At 39.1% G+C, this 24,964-nt stretch overlaps 1 protein-coding gene across 4 annotated transcripts in view; it reads right to left on the reverse strand.

Moving 5' to 3' along the window:
- Window positions 1–820: 820 nt before the first annotated feature.
- LOC104153277 (putative N-acetylated-alpha-linked acidic dipeptidase) overlaps window positions 821–24,964 on the reverse strand; it is a 36,713-nt gene continuing 12,569 nt past the window's right edge. For 3 of the 4 annotated variants that reach the window (XM_068930530.1, XM_068930529.1, XM_068930528.1), the window contains 13 exons: window positions 24,242–24,335; window positions 18,021–18,119; window positions 16,830–16,915; window positions 15,626–15,745; window positions 13,956–14,038; window positions 13,487–13,550; window positions 12,871–12,938; window positions 10,738–10,829; window positions 9,834–9,924; window positions 8,731–8,995; window positions 5,164–5,245; window positions 2,993–3,085; window positions 821–2,120 (listed from right to left, as the gene is read on the reverse strand). In XM_068930530.1, the coding sequence (XP_068786631.1) occupies window positions 1,931–2,120; window positions 2,993–3,085; window positions 5,164–5,245; window positions 8,731–8,995; window positions 9,834–9,924; window positions 10,738–10,829; window positions 12,871–12,938; window positions 13,487–13,550; window positions 13,956–14,038; window positions 15,626–15,745; window positions 16,830–16,915; window positions 18,021–18,119; window positions 24,242–24,335 (1,427 nt within the window). In that variant the 3' untranslated portion in view covers window positions 821–1,930. The remainder of the gene's footprint in view (window positions 2,121–2,992; window positions 3,086–5,163; window positions 5,246–8,730; window positions 8,996–9,833; window positions 9,925–10,737; window positions 10,830–12,870; window positions 12,939–13,486; window positions 13,551–13,955; window positions 14,039–15,625; window positions 15,746–16,829; window positions 16,916–18,020; window positions 18,120–24,241; window positions 24,336–24,964) is intronic. The other variant, XR_011138754.1, reaches the window with a different exon arrangement.

The following is a 24,964-nucleotide window of genomic DNA, read 5'->3' on the forward strand; positions in this document are numbered from 1 at the left end:
ACAGGAGAGAGCTTCTGCCCCTATATCCTATCCACTACAGTGGTTAGGGGACAGCCCTGAACTGTGTGTTTAAAATAGTTTAAAATAGATTTTCTTTAAATGGATGTTGCCACATCTAGTACCACTAGAGCGGTACTACAGCCAGGAGTGTCACAAGCTCTGTATTTTGTTAGGTACTGGACCCTGCCGTTGTATATTATCTGCCAGCTATTGCCAGAAACGTCCCTAAGGAAACTTAAATGAAACAACGCTGTGATTAAGCAAGATATTAGAAAGTTATGTCTTCTGAGTTGAGAGAAAAGGTTGCTGAGGGAATTTACACATCAAATAGGGAGACAGCTCTAAAATGTTGGACTTTGGCGCTTCAATCCTGGATACGTCCTCCCCAACAATGGAAAAATACTCTTTTTGGATCCAGCTGGTCAATAAAAGCTGTTCATCACTTCTCCCTCTGCAGCGCGGATAGTCAATTTGCATTATCATTCCCTGGATTGCTGCAGACAACATCCTCTAGGTTAGCTTAACTGATGATCTAAACTAAAAAGCCTAATTTTGCCAGAGATGGATTACAGACCATCGGAATGAATTGCTCCAATGGTATAAAGAGCACCTCTGGCAGGAAGGAATGACAAAACAGGTGGAGACAGCAATGCCTCTCATCAGCACAACTAAATGTGGGAGAAGATATGTCTCCATGGTCTTACTCCAACTTTTTTAAACGCTTTCATAAAAAAGTAAAAATCAACTGGGGATGACGGTGGGTGTAAGAGCATTTCCTATTATCAGGTTAGCCAGATTATAGTATGAGAAAGACTAATAGTTTAGTAAAACAATGACTTTAATTATAATCACTTGCCTACAGGGATTTAATGAGAAGAGATGAGAAACATTTATGAACAAATGAGGTGCTACAGAAAAGTATCTACCATGATCCTGAAATCCATCAGACCATGGAGCCGTCTTCCAGAAGTGGTGGAAGCCTCAGCTGAAATGGCAGATCAAATTGCACAAAAATATTTGCTGTGCAAGAGCCAAGAAAACCTCCAGTGACAGTGTTGCGTGAAGTGTCCTGATTCTCTGAAAGTCTTCTCTGTCCAATGTCAGTTGTCTGGTGCACTGCTTTCAAGCAGTTGTAAGAGTAAGCTGCAGGCCAAAACCAGAAATACAGAGTATAGAAAGATGGTAATAATTTGGTGTCCTTTCCAAGTAAGAGCATAATGAATTTTGTTTGCTTCTAATTGTCTTCATATTAAAAATGTCTGCATATGGGCAAGGCATGATAGGAGTAGATGTTGGATGAGAGAATAAAAGCAGGTCTTCATCTTGAAAGATATGCTTTGTGAGATCACTTTACGGATGACAAGGTGTATTGCCATATCTTTAGTCTGGTGATTAAAAGCTTCTTGCCTAATTTTATTTGCAAACAGCTACAAGACCCGGCATGTGATGACAAGAACATCAGTGAGTGAATTCTGGGCTGACAGCCCAACACTTGTTAGGATTGTTACACATCCTTCACACTGCATTAGACAGTCTTCCCATCTTCATGCATGAAACTTCTGTTTTCCTGATCCACTATAAGAAGTGCTTATAAAAATTAATCAAGCTAGCTAAATTAAAAGCTCTGAAAACATACCCAATGGTAAGTAATTCTTAATATACTAAGCAGAGAGAAAACATCATTTTTTTAAATGTAGACTCTCACTTCAGAAGTTATGTAAAGCTTGAGCTCGTCTAAAGGAGGATACTACCTTGGTAACACATTTAAATACATTCCACTCAGGTATATTATTTGCAAAGAACACAACTGTCTGGGCTTCGTGTTCCTGCAATAATCCTCCTACTGTTTTAAATGCTCTGTTTTTGAGGCTTCCGCAAACTGTCATATGCAGTCTTTTGCTGATGCTGATATTGTTGATGTTGCTGATATTTATGCTACTTCTTTCAGTGTCTCTGCTGCTGCCTGCACAGTGAAGGCTGCAATGGAAATCTGCCTCTTTACTTCTTCCCAGGCTTTATGTTGATCAGCTTTACTTTCAATATCAAACATGGCATCATAGATTCCTGGGAATGATTCTCCTGCATACTTATTATGGCTGCTTGGAGCAAAGATGACATGTCTGTAGGGAAGTTGAGAAAAAAAAAAACAATATTCTACATTAGGAAAATAAAGTATATTATTTTTTGAATAAATCTAATCTGTATCTATATCAGCTGTTAAATTCTTGACATTGAAGATGCAAATAAGAGTCTTGTACTGATAGTACCCATAATCTACGAAGTAAGAAAATAAAATATGAGCTACATTATTCCATATAAGCACACGCTTTGAGGTAAGAAAGCTGATGCTTTAACAAGATATTTTAATTAGAAGTTATGAGAAGTACAATGTAAATCTGCAGTTCTCTTCCTGGAAGCACTCTTTAGTGGAAAGACTGTTGTTTTGAATTATGCAGAGTGGGAGAAGGACCAAAAAACTAGACTCGACTTGACTATTCTGCCTTTCAAGAAAGATTTATTTCTTGAACGGGATGAGAGAGCTACTGAATTCACTTCAGTGCTACTGAAGTATTTCACTCTACACTCTGTTTGCTAGTATGGTTATTCTGCTATAATCAGTCAAATTTTAGATGTTTCAAGTATACCGTATTTTACTTTCAAGTCACGGTAACTTCCTCAAGATCCTTTACCCCTGCAATGATTTGAACTGAGTTCAACTCCAAACTTTTAATTCTGGTTAAAAACCCCACTGAAATCACTGGAAATGGGTTTACTGATCTTAATAGGCTTTTGACAAAACGCTTGCATTCTGTATGGTATATCTCACTAAAATTTTCCCTAACATTCTTTTCCCTTTTAAATCTTATTTCTCCTTTTTACCTACTTTTACCATGTTGAATATAATCATTACAATTCTGCTGAGAGAGCTGTAAATCATAAAGGGATTCTCATAAAGTCCTTAGGCAGAAAGTGAAAAATAAGCATTCCTTACCTGTAGAATGGCCTATCAGGTAGTCCAAGAGGATCAATGAAAGCTCTTTCTAGAAACATGAGCTGATCATTTAAAGATCTGACAGCAAGCAGGCTAAAAAGAAGAAAACAGAAGAATATTTTAGCTGTAAAGTGTTTGGTCCACTTTCATCCTGTGCCAGAACACTCACAGCTCTGGATTTATGAAGAATAGATCCAAGACGTGGAAATTCTAGTGCAGCGCACAGAAGACAGCCCATGTCAGCTAACCTGCACAACAGAACTACACTGATCTAGACTGTTAGACAGTCTAATTTATAACCTGAAAGCCTCCTAAAACTGTTCCAAAAGGACAAGGAATAGTGTCAAAGAAAATGTAGACTTATCAGATATTTTCTCTCATGCCACATCTTACTCCTGGATCTCCTTTTCATTAGTGTGCTTAAGCAGGCCATTCTTTTCTACGACAGGTTTTTAAAAGACCCTATTTTCCACAGAGCCAAATAACACCAAATCACCTCAAAATCAGCTCAGTAAAGTCACATTTATTTTTATGTAGAACAACATCATCTGAGAAACAGGAACCTTGTGATTTTAGAATCATCCTTTCAGTCATTCAAGAATTGCTTTTCTTGATAGCACAGATTATAAATCCCCTAGAGCACAGACCATCTGTGTCTGTGTGCTTTGAATAGCTCTGAGCATAGTACTGAGGCTCAACAAATAAAAGAACTGCTAAGAAGAATGTATTTAATGTACACGGGTTTGGTAGTCTATGCCCCAAGTAACTTATTGCAGAGTTTCAAAGACACTTACCAAGAAAGACTGAGGTAAAATTTATATCATTATAAGCCAGAGTGCTCTTCTTATCATTGACATTGTTTCAAATTCACACTAGTGTAAATGGAATCAGAATCTGATTGACTGAATTGATGCTTAGATTTAGCCCACCCATCAATGCAATCATTTTGAACCGAACTTTTTAATTTGCTGCTGTGCTACATAATTCAGCAGGACACATGTTATTTGCCACATGGAATCACTAAGGTTAACAGTAAAGTGTTTTCTTCTATATTTATTTTGAAACTTCATCTATGTCTGCTGATATATTTTAGTGGTATATAGTATATTTTAGTGATATATTTTTAATATATTTTAGAAAAATAAATAGATCGAGATTTACAAGGTAAATCAAATATATAGACTTTCTGATAACTGACAGAAGAGATCTGAGAGGACAGAGAAATTTGTAAATGGAACATAAAACAGAAACTGGCTAAATAACTGTAGAGTTCTACTTATAAAGCCAAATTCTCTGCTCATCTAAATGAGCCTTTCTGAAGTAATATAATGCAGTATAAAAGCACTATAACTACGAAGCCCATATAAATGTCTATCCATTAGGAACTTATTGTTAGTTCATTTATCTTTAAAGTTGCCACCAGAGAAAGATGGCTCTTATTCTCACCTACTCTTCCATATGGGTAAGCATATGGCTAAATCTGATTCTTCCCAAGAAATGTAACTATAAATAAACATATGTAGAGGAAGTTTGCTTTCTTGTTACGGGCATGGCCTACAGAGACAAAATTAAGAATCGAGTCAAAAGCTAATGAGGACTTTTGGCAAAGGTGGTGCACAGAATTTCTGTAAAGCTTGTCAAAAAGCCTGACAAGACTACAGTCATGGTATAGCTATCCTCTGCATCACTTAGTACCAATATCTTCAAAATTACAGAGTGCTGACAACCGAAAATACTAAGTCTACATTTTTTCTTTAATGATAATCCAGTGATAAAACCTAGGATGTTTTCGGCACTTGCAGGAATTGACACACCTGAGCTGGTTCTCCTCATGCTGACCAACAGCTAGTCACATTCATGTATGCTCCTGGCATTGCTTCTGAGCTAAGACCTGTCAAGAACTGACAATCATTAGCTTGGACACTCTTCAGAGTCAACACAGCTAGATTCCCAGTCTCTGCAGTGTCTCAGATGTCCACTAGTTCAACACTTTTGCATTTTGTTTCATTGAGTAACCAGATCTTTCAAGACAAGACTTCATAGGGAATCCAAATGACTGACAGTTACCTGTCACCAAGATTATTTGTGGAACTAAATGCAAGTGAAGACTGTGCTCTGTGAATCCAGAAGACTACAGATTACTTGGTTGGAAGAAAAATTGTTCAACTTACTTATTGATATCTATTTGCTGCAGACTCTCATGAAACTGAGCAGCGATTTCTGTAAAATTCTTCACAGCTGAAAAGAGAGCATCTAGAGGGAGCAGGAAGGAAGCATTTAATTTCAGATTCTGAAGAAATCATTTACCAGATCAAATTCTTCCAACTAAAACTACTTATCTTTCACTGTGATCATGATCTGATGGTTCTTACTGAATGAAAAATAAAATCAAATGACCTCATGTTACTACATTAAAGAGTAAATCTATATGATCTTGTGTGAAATCTTGTCTTGGACAGAACAGAAATTAGTGTTTCTGTGAATACTGTTATTAGCTACTGGAAGAAAGCAAAGCACAGATTGCCAGAACTGGACTATTCACGTAGGTGTAGGTTTTTACAAAGCTCGCAGGAGCGAGCAAGCAAGCAAATGAGAAAGAATGAGGATGTGTCTGTATGTGTGTGTATCTGACGCTGATTATTAGTAGCCAGGGTAAGATTGGATCACAGAATCACAGAATCATAGGAGAGATGCTCCAGTCCCCTCATCAGCTTTGTAGCCCTCCGTTGGACTCTCTCCAGTAGCACCAGTCTCTCTTGTCCTGGGGAGCCCAGAATTGGACACAGGACTCCAGGGGAGGCCTCCCCAGGGCGGAGAAGAGGGCGAGGATCACCTCCCTCCACCTGCTGGCAACACTCTGCCTCATGCACCCCAGGATCCCATTGGGCCTTCTTGGCCACAAGGGCACACTGCTGGCTTAACTTGTTGTCCACCAGCACTCCCAGGTCCTTCTCGGCAGAGCTACTTCCCAGCAGGTCAACCCCCAGCCTGTCCTGCTGCATGGGGTTCTTCCTCCCTAAGTGCAGGACCCTCCACTTGCCTTTGTTGAACTTCAGGAGGTTCCTCTCCGCCCACCTCTCCAGCCTGGCCAGGTCCCTCTGAAGGGCAGCACAGCCTTCTGGTGTGTTAGCCTCTCCCCCCAGTTTAGGATCATCAGCAAACTTGCAGAGGGTGCACTCTGTGCCTTCCTCCAGGTCATTGATGAATACATTGAACAAGACTGGACCCAGGACTGACCCCTGGGGGACACCGCTAGCTACAGGCCTCCAACTTGACTCTGTGCCATTCACCACAACCCTCTGAGCTCGGCCATCCAGCCAGTTCTCAAGCCACCTCACCGTCCACTCATCCAGTCCACACTTCCTGAGTTTACCTATGAGGATGCGATGGGAGACAGTGTCAAAAGCCTTGCTCAAGTCCAGGGAGACAACATCCACTGCTCTCCCCTCATCTACCCCTACTCATTCCATCACAGAAGGCTATCAAGTTGGCTAAGCATGATTTCCCTTTGGTGAATCTGTGCTGACTACTCCTGATCACCTTCTTGTCCTCCACATGCTTAGTGAGGACCTCCAGGAGGAGCTGCACCATCACCTTTCCAGGGATGGAGGTGAGGCTGACAGGCCTGGAGTTTCCTGGCTCCTCCTTCTTGCCCTTTTGGAAGACTGGAATGACATTGGCTTTCTTCTAGTCCTCAGGCACCTCTCCTGATCTCCAGGACCTTTCCAAGATGATGGAGAGTGGCCTAGCGATAACATCCGCCAGCTCCCTCAGCACTCGTGGGTGCATCCCGTCAGGGCCCATGGATTTGTGAATGTCAAGTTTGGACAAAAGATCTCTAACCCGATCCTCCTCCACGAAGGGAGAGTCTTCCTTTCTCCAGACGTCCTCTCTTGTCTCCAAGGTCTGGAATTCCTGAGGACTGGCCTTAGCAGTGAAGACTGAAGCAAAGAAGGCATTCAGCAACTCCGCCTTCTCTGTATCCTTCGTCACCAGGGCACCCACCTCATTCAGCAGCAGGCCCACATTTTCCCTAGTCTTCCTTTTGTTGCTGATGTATTTGAAGAAGGCCTTCTTGTTGTCCTTGACATCCCTTGCCAGATTTCATTCCAACTGGGCCTTAGCCTTCCTTGTCGCATCCCTGCACGCTCTGACAACGTCCCTGTATTCCTCCCAAGTGGCCTGTCCCCTTTTCCACATTCTGTACACTTCCTTCTTCTGCTGGAGTTTGGCCAGGAGTTCCTTGCTCATCCATGCAGGTCTCCTGCCCGCTTTGCTCGACTTCTTCCTCAGAGGGATGCACTGCTCTTGAGCCTGGAGGCAGTGACGCTTGAATATTAACCAGCTTTCTTGGACCCCTCTTCCTTCTAGGGCCCTACCCCAGGTGATTCCTCCAAGTAGGTCCCTCAAGAGGCCAAAGTTAGCTCTCCTCAAGTCCAGCGTTGCAATCCTACTCATTGCCCTGCTCCCTCCTCGCAGGATCCTGAACTCCACCATCTCATGGTCCCTGCAGCCAAGGCTGCCCCCAACCTTCACCTCTCCAACTAGACATTCTTTGTTCGTTAGTACAAGGTCTAGCATTGCACCTCTCCTCGTTGGCGTCTCCATCACCTGGGTCAAGAAGTTATCCTCAATGCTCTGCAGGAACCTCTTTGACTGTTTATGTCTAGCTGTGCTGTCTTCCCAGCAGATGACAGCTTGGTTGAAGCTCCCATGAGAACCAGGGCCTGTGATCGTGAGGCTACTTCCAGCTGTCTATAGAAGGCATCATTGACTTCGTCTTCCTCATGAGGTGGCCTGTAGTAAATCCCCACCACCATGTCACCCATGTCAGCCTGCCCTTTAATCCTTACCCATAGGCTCTCCACTTGCTCTTCATCCACCCCTAGGCAGAGCTCCACACCTTCTAGTTGCTCCCTCAACTGAGTAGTATATAATGTTGCCAATACAACATACCACAATAAAGAGGAGGCTTCTCACGTAGGAGACATGTTGAGAGTCCCTTTTATCTGAATAAAATTTCACATGCCAGTACAAGATCCTTACTGCAGCACAGGGATGGACCATGTCTGCCTGACCTCAGTCAGCAAGTCCTCAGTCAATCAACTCCTGAGGCTTGCAATTGTCATCACTGAACTGAAATCATAAACGAAACAATGAGAAGTTCCAACGGGATATAAGGAAAAATTTTTTCACCCTGAGTATAGTCAAGCACTGCTGTCCAGAGAGGTTTTGCAGTCTCTGTCCTTATTGGTTTTCAAGATTGGATCAGATAAAGGTCTGACCAACCCGGTCTGATCTCATAACTGACCCTGTTTTGAGCAGGCTGAGCTGGTCAGCCTCCTGAGGTCTCTTACAATCTGAATTATCCTATGATCCTAGGATCAGAAATGGATAGAGAAATATCCAGCATCATAAGCTGCAAAGCAGTGTGACTTTTGTAGGGATCAAGAAAAAGGTATCTTGCTAGCAACATGGATGTATGGTGCACAGGTCAAATAACAAGTCGCTGCGTCTCACTATTAGCTCTACAAGGCAGTGGTATAGTTTCTACACCAGTATACTAGTGACTTAACATATTCAAACTTCAAATTATTTGAGAATATAGCTCCTGTTTTATTCACTGTTCACACAGCACAAAGCACAAGTAAGTACCAGTTCATGACTAAGACTAATGCATTAAGATAAGGCACTGCTAGTATTAACAAAAGAGGACAGTGATGAAAGATTGTACGTACCAAAGGATACACTGTACGTTGCCAGTTCCTCTTCATGATTCTTTGACAAATTATAGATGATGTGAGCATAATTGCTCACAGCTGCTGCATAATCTCTACAGTCGAAAGGAAGGACAACGGAGTTGGCCAATTCAAACACCAGCCCTCCCCGTACCTGAGCTACTGTCAGATGATTCTTGAAAGTGGGATCATAAAACTTCTCCACAATTTCATAGGTTTCATAGACACTGTGGTAAACTGGATAGCTGCTATATTTTTCTACATTCTGAAACAGAAACAAACAAAACCAAACAAAATCAATACTAAGGTCAGCTGTGGACATTTCAGCTTTGCTTGAAAACCTATGCTGTGAAATTCAAGGCACTGTAAAGTTAAGTGTTCAAGTCACACTAGTCCTCTCTAGCCACTACAAAAAGTTGAATGAGAAGAACTGCTCAGTGATGACTCTCTTAGACATTGACCTTATGATGAGGTTAACTGTGCTTTGGAGAGGTCACTCTCTACTGAACAGGTACACGGCCTAGGTAAGTAGCTAAAACAGACACGTAACTTTTAGTTGGCTAAATTTAGGTGGTTGTTCCTCCTCTCTTTGAATGACTCTCAACAGTCATTTTTATCCGTGTCTTTGGATATGCCTTTTCAAAAGAAAAGCTCTCATTTAATAGATTGCCCCTCATACACTTCTGAATTGGTCTCATCTCATTGCATGCTGCAGAGTCAAACTTATCTTCCCCCCCCCCCAAAAAAAAAAATTCAAAGCTTCGTAATTCTTCTTAAGTCATTAATTCTTCTTAAGATATCATAAGGCACACATAAGCCTTCACTAGCCATAGAAAGTTCTGAGTACATCCATGTACTCTAAGCAAAGGTCCTTTTATTTCTGTTTGACTGACACCAAGTTTACCATTATTCCGATTCATTAAATAATTGTGTTTTAGTAGTACGTGAGTTCTGCTAATGAGCTGCGACTCCACTCTGGCACACTAAACAGAACCAACAATTATACTCCTGTTCCCAAAAGCTGGCAGTCTGAACAGCTGAATTACAGTTGACATTATTTAGACTGTTGCATGGGAAACATAATTACAAAGACATAGCCTTACCCAGTTTTTACTGTAACGTGCTCTGCCAGAAGCGATGCCAAGCCGTTGAAAAAAGACCTCAAAGTCATTGCCAGAACCCAGTTTATTTATTCTTTAACAAAAAAGAGGAAAATGCCTTGAATGACAATACTTATAGTTTAATTTTTAGTATGTTTCCAAGTACCGTAGTAAGTTATTTATTCTCTAGTCTCAGTCACTACACAGTCTTTTCCTAGCATGCTTGTCCTGTCAGTTCCATAAATTGCCTACGACACCTACATTACATGCACGTCTTACTGTCATATTCTCAGAAGGCTAGACTTGTTGCAGAGAAATCAAAAACTCAAGAGGACAATTTGAATCACTATCTTTCATCACTGAAAAGACCCAATGACCTTCCTTCTCCTGACTTCCATCATCCACAGGCTCTCAGCTCGGAGAAAACACAACACCACCAGCATGACTTCCTATAAGAGAATCAGTCTTCAAGACTGTGTAGAGGACTCCTGGTAATTTTGAAGGACAGTGTTGTAAACACCTGCCTTGTATGCTCCTAAACTACTCAAAATCAGAGGCCTTCCAGGAGACCAGAAGCAAGTGCAAGAGAAAGCTGCTGTGTTAATGTCTTGTGTGCCTGACACTGGTTTGTGCCTACTACCCTGATGTGTCTAAATCTTTATAAACTACATTAACACTTTGCTTTCATACACAAAGTCTCCTGTTCACGCTACAAAGGCAATTTCACAAAATTGTTGTACAATACTGTAGCTCGACTGCAATCAACAAAACTTTGAAATTTATATAAGCTGAGAATCTCACTGTTTCTTTCAAGTACTCAACTTTTCAAGTGGATATTTTTTTAAAAACACACACTCTGTAAGCTACAATAACTTCTGGCATATACTTTATTTCTTCTGTTACTGACCTGGGGACCTCTTTATATTCTCTTGATGGGTTTTTTTTATACCAGCTCTCATATAGAGATTTGCCTTCAAATCCCTCATCAGGACTTGGTATCTAGAAAAAATATATTGGAAAGAAAGACAAAAGGTACAACCGAAAATACTACCAAGCAACAAATCTACACCCTGCCATCATTTCAAGCCTACAGCTTAGAGCAATGACTCGGTCATAAACTTAAGTGTCTCAGCCCTTCTGCATTTCTCTTTAAACATTTCAAATGCACAGCGTTTTTCAGAGGAATCAATTTTTTGCTAAAAATACGTAGTTTTAGACGGTAAAAAAACACAGGAAAAGCAAAATATTTCCAATTAGCATTTCCAAAATGAAACATTCTGATTATTCATTATGAGATTTCCAGCAATTCAATTCAAATATTCAACATGTAAAAAGCCACAAAAAGAAAACTTCTTGTTTCACTTTGGCAGAAAAACTGAAACAATTTTGTCTTTAGTTAATTCAAAACTGATTCTCCTCTTTTTTAGTTCAGGCAAAGATTTTCATGGATTCAGTAGTTATCTTAGAAGAGCAAAGTGTGGAATAGTCTTACAGTAGTCAGTATAGCTGCTATTGAGATATAAAAATCATCATCACAATAAAGTTCATTCCTACCACTATTTTCAAATAATTCTTTAGATTATTGAGCAGAATAAACACTGCAGGTATTTTTTCTTCTGTCTTCTTTATTGACAGGCAGGTGAAGTACTATCATTTTTTCTAAGTGAAGCTAATTTTTCACAGAACAGTGTTAATGCATTTTGCCACAGATTAGTTTAGGGCAGGATCATGAAGGGCCTGCTTCCTGACCAGCATTCTTGGCAGATACTAGCTACCAACAGAGCGTGGTAACATGCATTTGCCAGCCTTTTGTCACTGCTCCTTAGCTCTAGGAAGGGTTATGCAACCATGCTTACTGGTATTTAGGTCAACATTTTAACAATGATTCTTGGTGCCCAAATTGAGACTCTGCAGGCCTGATTTTCTGACAGTTCTGAACGCCTGCACTTGACATTGGTTACTATGGGAACTGCAGGTGATCAGCACTTCTGCAGCTCAAGACAGAAACACCTTTAGCTGGGCACCTAATTTTAACAGATTTAAATTATATTTATTGTTTTCCAATTGTGAAAAGTGATTATTTTGAATCTTTAAAGCTCCTTTACTTTTGAATCAGGCTAACAGCAGCTTCCAAGAAATAACAAGTTATTGACCTTGGAAAAGACAGATGGGTGAATATATACAGCAGATGAACACAGAGACAGTAGATACAAAGGACACGCAGAGTAATTGAAGATAAATACATATATTTATACATATAGAGATATATAAGACACACACACACAGAACGTGAATTACATGTTTCTGAACAGATGCCTTCAATAAGGATTGGAAGACTGAAGAAAATGCCAAATTAAAAGGCTTATTAGTACCAGCCTCTAAGATCTACTCTTACAGCAATGAGCACCTTACACGTAAGACAGTGAGGCTATCTGCTGAGGAAGGTTTAATCTTTCAATTTTATGTGCCAAATAAATACGCATGAGAGCATCAGGATCACGGCCAATGACTCAACACTTTGACCAAATCTGTCACATCATGTTAAACACAACACTGTAGCAAGCCTGACTTCCTCCTCCGCCTAAAGGAAGTCAGATCCTTCTACCACCACGGGCATCCTGGTAGCTGGACTGGACCACCTAGTTTGTGCTTGTTCGGATTCTCTGGCTCATGGAATTTTTTTGTTCTTCTCTACTCAGGAGTAAAGCTTTCACAGGAGAAGTGGAAAAATACCCTTATCCTGAATAGCTGGTAATTTATCGGTAGAAGCCTGAAATACCTTTGCCGCCCCTGGAAAAAAGCTCCAATTACTTGGCTGTTAACTTAAAAAGGAAGTAACATCTAACATCACGTTTATACACAGAACCACATCCAATAAGTGAGCACTGAATATCCCTGTTGGAACCAAGTACTCAGAAAAATGCCTGCTTCTGCACTCATTTCATAGACGTGATTCATTCATGCCACATATAAGCAGGAGGCAGTTGGAACAGATAAACAGAATTTCATATGGCAGGCTGACAGCTTCAAGTAATATTACCTCTTTGGTCAGACTGTATACCAGTCTGTACATCAGTGGTGTACAATCTACTCTTAGTGTGTAGTTTCCTGAAAAACAAGAAAAATTAGTTAGATTAGGAAGCAATTTCTACTCATTTGAGGCCTTGTGCCATTATTTGTAAGTAAGAAGGGGACTTAGAGATACACACACACTACCAGGAAAAAGCTGATTCTCCTCCATGTAGAACGGTTCTCCTGATGTTCTCCTGATGTAATGTAGTCAGTGCATTTGTACTGGTTTAGGATGGATTACAGTCCAGCTTTTGAAGGAACCCTTACGCTGATAACCCACAACATGAGAGGAGAACCTAACTCTATAGATTTTACAGAGGTGCTGACAGGGGTACAGCCTTTGTTCTCCCTCTCCTCACAGCTTCCCAAATGGTGTAGTTATTGTGATGCACCACTTCCTCTAAGTAACAGGAAATATCTGAAGGATACTTATGACTCTGGGTCATTGTTTCCCTGCATATGTACTCCTGGACTAATGCAATAATATTATGTTGACGTTTTCATAGATCCCCAAGGCAAAATGACTCACAGTCATCTGTATATACCATCACTATTTCTGTAAAATGTAAGTCAACACTACATACCTTCCACGGAGGAATCTGCATTGATATAAGCCACTCCTCGTGATTGTAATACTTTGGCATTTTCCTATGAGAAGAGGAAGAAAATGTTGATGGAATTTTTTTCCTCAAAACTATTTTCACATTCACAGGAGTAAATAACAGCTGTTTCAGAGAAAGACATCCAATAACCTCCTGTAAGCAGTCATATATATTTTGCTATTCAGTAAGGAAACTCGTGTGTGTGTGTGTGTGTGTGTGTGTGTGTGTGTGTGTGTGTGTGTGTGCGTGCGTGTGTGTGCGTGTGTGTGTGCGTGTGTGTGTGTGTGTGCATATGTGTAAGAGAAAGAGAGAGAGTGAGAGAGAAAGAAAGAGAAAGAGAGAAAATGAGAGAGAGAGTGATTGAGTAAGCAAGCTGAACATACCTCTCTGGTACAGATTTCTCAAAGATCTGTCACTGTAAAAATTTTGCTTTGAACGCTTATTGGTTTACCTCAGCCCACTCTGTCGATCCTAACAAGCCAAATTCCTCTGCATCCCAGCTTGCAAACAGCACTGTTCTCCTTGGCCTCCATCCTGCAATAAAATACAATAAAAATATATTACAGAAATAGAGACTGCCTGGTACATACTGATAACGAACATGAAAAAAAAATATCAGGTTTGGTGGCCTCATCTCTTATCCTGATCTGTGGAGAAAGAAGAATGTTTATGGAACATCAAGTCCTTCACTAATGTAATCTAACAATGCTTTACTAATTTTTTTGAGATCTCAAATCTACTACAATATTTGCAATATTAGGCCAAATACAACATTCTTTTTCTTCTCTCAGCTTTAGTGGTAATGAAATTTTCTAGAATTCAATACTATGCACAAAATAAAAAGTATGTACCTATGTGTGAATTCTTGAAAGAATTCTTTTCTGCTCTTTTTATTCGGTTCAACCCAGTATACATTTTAAATTGAGGTCTATTCTAACAGAAGAAGGTGTTTTGATATATTTCATTTCTATTAGTGCACTTATGTGACCTGTTTCCCAAATGCTGGGTTTCAAAATCTGAAGAAATTCCCTGTAAATGTGACAGATCACATTCCAAGTGAAGATCTTTCATTTAAAGTTCTGCATTTGATTAAACCCAGATTAAACAAAGGAACTGGCTATATTACCCTGCATCTCTATCTTTGCTCCGTTTTCTTTGAGGCTATCAGGGCCTTTTCATCTTTTGCTCCTCTTTTTTTTCTTCTTTTTCCTTTTCAACTTCGTTTCCACAGACACTGTTTCCCACGATATCCAATAACAGGATGGGGATGGAAAGAAAATTAAATTCCAATAGCTTTTAAATGCAGTAGGTGGGCAAAGAAAGCTCCTGCAGCACACTGTTTGAGTCGTATCAGAGCTTCGTTCCATGGCATGTCCGATGGGAAGAAAGCATTTGCTCTGACAGCAGAAACCTGGTGCAGTTGACATTTGACCCTCTTCTAATATAGTTAGGTAACAGGTATTTTAACTATTATTTCCCACTATGTTTACACAGCTCATTTTCTGCACAACATAGATATGCTTCACTTGTTCTGAGGTCTATCTCCAAAGCACATTCAAATGATCAGGAGGCTCTGAATGTTGCTCTTCTGAAGCCTCAGTCTGCCAAGATATCAGTTTCAAAGGACCATTGAAGTATGCAGTTTGACCAGCCTCAAATACACAGTAACCAATTATACCTGAATATCACATTTATTTCATTATCCTACCCATATCTTCCGTGCTGTATTTTGTTTTCCTTCAAATATACTTTCTCTTCAGCAGAACCACCTCACAGATACCAAGGTTATAACTAGAACTGTAATTAAGAGCTGCAGAACACTGTGCTGTTCCAGAGATCAGTGAGATACACTATTGGATATGATGCATACAATAGTTATAAACTTATTAGTGATAATTATAGTAAATATCTAAATTTTCATTTCAAGGCCTCGATTTTGCAGACCATACGAGCATGTATTTAAGTATATGCTCAAATACCAGAAAAATCAATGTGCACAGCTAAGAGCAGATTTTGTAGATTATGTAAGTATGTATTTAAGCATATGCTCAAATACCAGAAAAATCAATGTGCACAGCTGAGAGCAGTGTTTTGGCATGCTTTATTCTTTCATCATATTACCTTCCTTTTTCAGTTTTCCAAAGCTCCTCACAATCTCATGAACCACAGCTGCCCCACTTTGAGGATCAATGCCACCAAATACCCAAGAGTCACGGTGGCCTCCTAGGATGACATACCTGTCTAGAGAAATAATTATGGAGGTTTATTTAAAGAAATAATTTATTTTAAAGAATGTTTATTAAAAAAAAAAATCCTGTCACAGTAATGTTAATGGAAAACAATATCTAATTGTCTACGTAGGTGTCAGATAACAAACAAGTTTATAATATACATAATGGAATGGCAAAAGACATTTTAAAACTCCAAAGACATTTTCCTCCATTTTAAGTCAATGTTAAAGAACTTTTCAAACGCAGTAACTTGATCCCATGAGACCTAAAATAGTCTAAATTCCAGTGCCACAATGTTACTTCTATTATTAGAAATATAACTTTTCTCTGAAGACAGAAACATCCTGTCACATTTTACAATAGAATGTTTCATAGTAGAGGTGACAATCTAATTATATTTGTTCACCATGTCAACTTGCAACACTGAAGTATGCTGAAGGCAGTATTTCTCTGAATATAATACACAGCCAGTTATAAAAAAGTTGTCAAAAATATGATGGACATTTGATTAATATGATAAAAAACAGACTAGATCTTGGTGATTACAGTACGGTGAACGGCTGTGTTTCAGGCAACAGGCAATGTTGCAGTCATAGATTAAATGATGTTATCATCCTAGAGATGTCTGTAGGTCTGTTTTTTTGGAGGTGTAAAGATCACTGATTACAAGAGATTATAAGACAATCAACAAATCAATAATGGTGGAAATTATATCTTCAGATAGAATGCAAAATCTTTACAAACTTCTGCTATTCTCCATTTGTTTTTTGAACTCTTACAGCTCATAATACTACTCCAAATTAACAAGGAAAAATATCCACTTAAGAATGTTCTTTCAGTTGTAAAGTTACTTGCCTGAAGACAAACATTTCTGTCTGGGTTATGACTCTCTCTTGAAAATCAGAATCGATAATGAAAGTGCTGATGTGCCCTGAATGACACGAAAACCGGTGCAATAAATATTTCAATAGAAACGCTCATGTAGCTCAGTATCTCAGAGAAAACTCCCTTCCTCATTGCTCCCTTGTAACTATTACTAGGTGCATCTAGAGGTCACTGCACACCCACAGAACACCAAAGACAAATGACTTTACCTGGTTCCATTGTGCCTCTGATGGTTCCGATCACATTGTAAATCCTTGTTACTTTGTTGTTACTATGAATGTGTATTTTCACCTTTCTAGTATATTAGAAAGAAATCCAAAGTGAAAATCCAGTGAATAAAACAACTGATACTTTTTAAAAGTGTATAATAAAAATTGTTTGTAATGAAAGAATTTTGGTCAAATTTACTCGCCATTAAACCAGAGCAAATCTGAAAAGATTCGACTGTAGTTTGTCTGGATTTATACTTGTGTAACTGAGATCAGCATTTGGCCCTTGACAGCTATCTATTGTTATTGATGTCAGTAAGATTTATACTGGATAACAAGCTCAGAGCTCCAAACTGAAAAACATTATTTTGCTAGCAGATTATTTTTAAATTTGGGAGAGTAAAAGAAAAATAAAAATCATCTAATGCTAAAAAGATAAAAAGTTCTAATCATCCAGAAGTTGGTGTAAATCAGAATTGACTCCAGCACAGTCAATGCTGGTCTGGCTTCTCAAGAATCAGAAAATCACAAGGCTTGAGTTGCATTAGAGACTTTTGTTTGTTTATCTACAACATAGCTTGAGGTTCAACAATTCATTCTCAAGTACTGGCTGCATATTTTTCAGAAAAAAATTTGCATGTGGTTTGACTAAGAACGAGAAAAGTTCAAATAGTTCACATGAAGTCAATATCACACCAGCCAATATTGAAACAGCTGAACATCAGTCCTAAACTGTAATCATTAAACCAGTTTAAACACAGTCTGAAACAAAAAAATATTACATTACTGTTAGAACATTTTTTCTGGAAAACCCAACTTGTAGATTAATATTGTTTTATATAAGGCAATAGTTATGACCAAAAACTGGACCCACATGAACTAAAAGAAGACTACAAACCAAATTCAGTTCTCAAAAAATATCCAGGCTCATCACAGAGTTTGTCGAAGTCTAGAAACTTTCCAAATGAAGCTGTTTCAAGATTAGCTTGAAACTAAAGCAATTCATACATATCCATCCAATCAGATGTAAATCTGCTAAAGCTTTGCACTGAGTTCACCTCAGCACAGGAAACAGTCAGAATCAAAAGGAAGATTCAAATAACCCCAACTGTTCTACTTTTGGTCATACTCTGTTGCTATAGCTCTACTTCCCTAATCATGAACACATTTTTCTTTTGAAGAAAAACTGACCTTGTAGAATAATTTGCTGTGAAACCAGGACCAATGTTGTAAGATACATTCAAACCTCCTTTCCAGCTATTATGTGGTGGTGCAGGCCCTCCCATGTTACTAGTATGAAAAAAAAATACATTAGTATCAGTTACAGGCATCTTGCAAGAGACGAAGCACAAGTGAGGAACCAGGACCCCACTTTTTTAGGTCCTGTACAAAATAGACCAAAATTATGGTCTTTGTCTTGGAAAGTTTGCACTATAAGCTTCCACGGGAGAATTATCCATGTTTTTAGCTACATAAACACTAGCAAATTAAACAGGTACAGGAATGGTCCTGGGCACTGAGGCCACCTGTTCATGGAACAACCTACTCCTATGTTGGAATACTCTCTCAGCCATCAAAGGTTTTGCATACAAACTATCTCTCGTAAATGGTCTATGGAATCTTTAAATTCCTTGAACTGCGTTTGCAGTTCATTCAGGACAGTGTTACTTGGCACAGAACAAAAACATCTCAGGAATCCTTCTAACAGTTTACCAGTACAGATAATTGTGTTTCAGTGCCTGTCTCTGGCCAGTTTAATCTGCTAGCATAAATACAGTTGATGTATTTTAAAGACCTCTAAATTTGGAGAAACATGGTCAGTTGGTTAAAGTCATCTGTTCCTGTTCCATTGTCAAATGTAAACTTTTTTCTCAGTTACCTAGCTGGAAACTCAGTGGATCAGAATCAGCTCATACTTACTCACCTACTCTAAAGGATTTACATTTTTGATGTGAACTTGTGAGGGATATAAAGAAAAAATATTAAAAGGTATGCTAGACATTCTGGTTATTATTAGGTAAAACGCCTTTATTGCAAGGAGAAGCAAGTCCTTTACTGCAAATACATTCTTCAGTCAAGCTTGTTTCACAGAACATTTCAGCATGTCTTCAAGCCCTCAGTACGTTTTTATGCAAGAATAGGACAGAATGAAAAACTAGAAGTTATAACTTCTCAAGACAAAAGTGAAAGCAAGAACCCAGTATCTTTCTTATATTTCACTCATAATTCTGAAATTTCTTATATTTCACTCATAATTCTGAAATTCAAGTTCTATAATTATTTACCATTTAGAGGATTAAAGAGAGCTAGCTAGTTATACCATAGTTATACATATTAATCTCCTATACAACTACTAGTTGGCTGTGGAAAAAAGACTTTTTTAAACTAATACTTTTATTATTATGAGCAATTATCCTCCTAACAATGATGAGTGTAAAGTTTTGAAGAAAAGATAGTTTGGAGATGTATTAGTCCAAAAAGGTTGGGAGGATATGTGTGTTACAGTGTTAATTTAACACAAGGCATGAAAAGACATCAAAGACATTAAAATTCTGCCTTATATGCAAACAAGTAGCTTCAATTTACTTCAGAGGAAAACCTGCATATAGAACTAGGGCAGAATTTCCTTTCCCAGAATGAAAGTCTAAAGCAATGCAAAGCACTGCTATAAGTAAACCTGAAACAGGCAATTTTACCCACATTCCCTGGAATTATCATACATTTTATATTTCTGCAGATACACAAACTTTACTTTAATGACAGGTAAATTTATTTATTGAGTGTACCAGCTGATTTAGATGCTAAAAAATTGAAGTGTTCAGATTACTCCCTCAGCAAATAGGAATTATATGTGCCCTCCACCAGGGAAGAAACCTTTCCATCTACTGAAGAACCAAAGAATGTTCAGTGGTAAAGGAGATGAAAGTCCTGAAAATAAGTAAGACTTAGACACCTTTAATATTTTAGCCAAAATTTGCAAAAGGACTTTTAGGCACCGCTCCCAGTACTGTCCACAGAGATCAACGAGGTACCTGCATTTTGCTATGGAATGCATGGGGCAAAGCTAGACATCTCCAAAATAGATTGACAACATGCTGCATATGGATTCAAAAAGGTAGCATCAGAGAGAGGAGAGATAACTTAAACACCTAAATCATCCCAGGCAATATAGAAAACTGACTCACTGTTTTTTTTAAAATATGGGGAAGGAAGAGGAGAAGCTATTCAGTGGTCCCATGCCTCTCTCTACTTCTGGAACCTTTTCCATGGCTAATTATGTATTTTGCATTAAATGTACTGGATACAATACGAAATAATATACGGTCAGAGACTAGACCACTACCTAGCCCTCTCATCAGAAGAAAGACTTAGGCTGTCTATCACCTATTCTCTTTCCACTTCTATGAATCTTGCACTCTAGCTATTCACTAGCCCACCCCAGCCCGACAGTTAGGGAACTCTCCTGAAAAGCGTTAAGTTCTCTGTGGATCACTTACCCCCAGGGTCAAAGGATCTCCAACTTCCAAAGTAAGACAGGACCAGAAAGATGATCTGAGGAAGGAGCTGTTCATTGTGGTAGGTTATATAATTAAAGACTAGTTACCATGAATACAAAGGCCCAGAAAGGATGGTAAGGATCAGAAGAACAATGACGGACAAGGTAATCAGTGAAAACAGAGTACCCTGAATGGCCTGCTCCTAAAACCATCATAGGGGAACGATCAACCCATTGCCATTGGTGTGAAACCCACCAAGATGAGGCAACCAGAGAAACTCTCTCCGGAATACCTTGTAGATGAAGACAGTTACTGCCTAAAGGGGAACAAGGCTTATTATGATATGCAGGGAAGAACTTTCTGGTACTGTGTAAAATCTATGTTTTAAGGGAACTGTGCTGATGTGTGAGACATTATGGCTGTTTTGAGAAAGGGGGAAAGGCAAGGAAAGGGAGGGATCAGAGTGGCTTGGGCAGGAACAAACATGGGAAAATAGAAGAGAAATGGTCCAGCCAAGTGTAAACAGTTGGCTGGTGAGTGCGCTTGTCTGTCCATGCCCTGTGCCTGATCACCACAATCTGTCCTATCTTTTTATTAAATTATATTCCTAAGTAGTTTCCTGGAGGGGTGCTCTCTAATCTATGTTTATGTGCATGGTGAGAAGCCGAAAAGCAACTGGAGAAGGGGCCACAAGTCAAAGGGACCTGTAAGTCTGGGGGCCAGCAACTGGAGAGGCTGGGACTGTGTGTTTCCTTGGGAACTTCAATCCTGTATTTGCACAAGTAGGCACGTGTAATTCGCTAGCAAACTTCAAGACAGAGTAGCTGGTGAGTAGGATAATAGGTCTAGGAGCGAACTAGTGGAGACACCACAGGTCTGAGAGACAGCTACTGGAGAGACCAGAGGGTCCAAGTACCTGCTACTGAGCAGACCGTAGGTCTGGACCAGCTACCAAATAGACCTGTTTGTGTTTCTGTGTGTGTTATAAGAAGTAGTTTGAATACTAGCAACCGGAGTGGGGCTGCAAACCTTGGGAACTCATACGTCCAGGTGCCAGCAACTGGAGCGAACAGAGGCTTTAGGGCCAGCTACTGGACAGACTGAGTGTCTAAGGGTAGCTACTGGAGTGATGCATACTGTGTGTGTGGATACATATGTGTATATATATACATACATTCCACTAGCAGACTTCAATTCTGATTAGCCAGGGGGGACAAGCAGGATTGGGTTGTCCATGCTGTTAATGTTTGTGTGAGTGCCGCAGGTTTATGCGAGTGCTGGTAAGACACTATTTTCTATTTGTGTTGATCTGTGTGGTTGGCTGTGTGTGGGCATGTGTGTGTGTGCCTATTTGGAATATATGCTCAGCCTTGCCACTTGTTGAACCTGGTGACCCAGGGCCACAGCAGCCTCACATCTATCAGGCTACTAGATTCAGCAGCCTCTAAGACTTTGTACCAAATACATTTCTTCAGACGGATATATATGTGTGCATACAAAGTAACACACGCTAAAGTGCCTAAAATAAGGTTTGAGGCAAAAATTGTTAAACTTCTGAATGCTGTTGCAACTAAGCGGTTAGGAGAAGTTTTTGTGAGCCAGTAAAATAAGAGCAACCTACCTAAATTCTGCCTGGAATGCCCAAACACTTTTGAGGTACTAGGTCTTAAGGCTAAAATTCTGCTTAAGTAGAGGAAATAAAAAAGAGATGTTAACCTGTTAATTCATAACAGATAATTGTTTTTCTTTACTTTTCCCTGCCATCCCTTACCCCCAGAAGAAAAGAACACTTTAATACTTCTATTGCAATTCATACCACTTGGGAGATACAGCCACATGTGAGCAAAGGTGAGTTCAACATGTAATAATACCTCAGCACTTCAGAACACTCATGTCAGCATTGTGAATAAGATCTGTAATGTTCCTGTTTCTCAAATGCTCATGCCAAGGTATTTGTGAACAAGCTTTCTGGCATCAACACAGAACACTAGTTTGTCTTCTGGCTCATATTAAGCTTTCTGCAAAGTTGAAAAAAAGAAAGGAGAAAGTACGTTTTGTGAAGCAGGGAACCAGAAGACTGGAGAATATGTACCGCATATAGTGTTCCCTTCACTACTACTCATTAGACCAATCCCTGATGTACCACCACGCTAAGTGTGCTCGTTTTTAAGATTACTGTTTTTGTTTTCGTAGGATTTCTGGATTTAATCTGCACATGTCTAGTGTGCACCTATTACTACATAGATGTATCTTTAGACCTGGGATTGTTTTTAAATTTCAAATTAACTTAATGCATGCTATTACTGTTGTGAGTTCAATGGAACCGGTTGTCTTCGGGATTAGGACTTGTGACAATAATGCTTGGCAGTATGGTTCAGAAGCCTATACTATAGTTTAATAATAGCACTGTTTCACATCATTCAAAAATCTGAAAGGAAAAATCACATTGTTAAAGCTATCTCAGTATCAGGTTTCAGGAATAAGCATACTGATGGACTGTTTTATAAACTGTCTTTCTAGTTAAGGCAGCTATCGCTGTCTCTGTGTCACAGACCGTAGAAGTAGTCTTGCATCTTACAAGAACAGAAGAATTTGATAGAATGAATGAAACAGGGAGAAAAAGTTGTGGAGCAGTGAGAAGTCTATTTCACCTATGTACTTCACCTATGTACCATCCATCCATTCATGAAGGAGGTTCGCCTGACTTATTCTTAAACTCCAACCAACAGAGGCTTCACAGCTTCCCCAGACAATCTATTTGGGAACTTCAGGTTTTTCATTACATTTAAACTGAAAAGTCCATACCTGAATTACCTGAATACCACCTGAATTGTACATGGTGTTTTCCACTTTATATCTTACCCTCAGTGGTAATAAGTAGGTGTTTATTCCTCTCCTCTCTACATCTACCTGTTTCAGATGTGAGGACTCTCATTACATTTCCCTTCCGTTTCTTTCTCCTAGACTAAACAACCACCAATGGCTCAGCCTTCTCTTTCTCTGTGCTTTCTAAACCTTTACTCAGTCTGTCTACTATAGTACAAATTCTGGTAAATTGGTCCGTATCTTTTTTGATGAAGTGCCCAAAATCGGACTCAATATTCCCACAGAGGCATCAGACAGAGCAAAATGATTTATCAGGTGACTTAGATATAAGCTCCTCTACAAATACACACCCGCTATTATGTTCACCTGTTGTCCTGAACTGTGGTACTGTTACCAGCCCTGGTATCCCCCACTCTGTGCAGCTAATGATACAAAAAATCATTCCTGCACGCGAGGGGAATGCGGCACTTGCCACTCAATTGAATCTGAGTTTTTTCAGACAATTTATTTGGTTTGTTAAGATCACTACAAATTTTATTGCTGTCATCTGGCAAGCTGCCAGCCTGTCTTCTTGTCACTGGCATATTTAATAAGTACACTTTGTAGAGCTCTATTAAATTCCCTGTAACATTCCAGAGTTTCGCAGGGGTTCTTATCTTAGTTTGAGAGAGCACATGCGTTCATATAACGGAGAACAAAGTACAGGTCCTGTACCATAAAACATGAATGATAAATATTTGCTGGACAAATGAAGGATTTTATTGGTGGTCTTTTTCATAAGATGAGTATTATGGCAACCCCACAAATCATCGTCTTTATTTAAACTAAAACACAGTATATAACTTCAGTAAAATATTTGATTGATCATGATAATGATCCTTTCTAGATCACTCAGCACACATCAAATATATAGTAACAGATACTAGAATATGTTTACCTCTTATGGAGATCCTAATTGTAAATGAATGTACTATTTCAGCAACTAAACTAGCAGAAAAGTGCAAAAGTCTTTTCCTCTTCTTTTCAAATACTTTTAGGACTTTCACAAAGAAATCTATTTAAAATTCCCAATGTCTCCTACATACTTACCGCAGTAGTAACTCAGCATCATGATAACCAATGGGATGAACTGGAATTTTTGGGAGACCTATACCACTGGCTTTGTCTAATCGGTAGGTGTATTCTGAAGACAGAAGAAAGATATACTTACAACTCTCAGAAGGAATTTGTACAATTCATAGCACAGTTCTAACACAGGCGTCAACAATGATTATTTCATTTTCCTAGAAAATGGGCTGACATTTCCTCAGTGATTTCATTTTTATGCCTCATCAACATGTTTTCAGAGAGACACTAATAAAAAATTCTCCCATTAGTGTCTGCAGTCATACATCCAGAGCCGCCTGGAAATTTTCAAATTTATTCTTTATTTTTAGGTTGAAATGCTTTGGGGTAGAAATACTTCTTTTAATATAAAGGGACTTTGGATAAAGCCAAAGAGCTAGAATAAGAGTAAAGAGAGAGCCAGTAGTCTGATGCTTGGAACGTTCAGCTGGGAACTGAAAAATTTTGCCAGTTGATAAGAGAGGTAGATAAAATCTTATGTACTCAGCAACCGAATATTCTGTTCTCGTCTTGTTTTCATGAAGAAAAAAAAAAGTCTAGGTTTTGTCTTGTCAAGAGTTCAAATACATTTTTTTTTTTTTTTTTTACAAAACAGAATCTTAATTTTCACAGGATGGGCAAAAATTGACATTTGAAAGCTATTTCTCTAGCTGATGTGGAAAAAATGGAGTTTCTTCCTTATATAGC

This window comes from Struthio camelus, chromosome 1 (genome assembly GCF_040807025.1).
Source record: "Struthio camelus isolate bStrCam1 chromosome 1, bStrCam1.hap1, whole genome shotgun sequence".
NCBI lineage: Eukaryota > Metazoa > Chordata > Aves > Struthioniformes > Struthionidae > Struthio > Struthio camelus.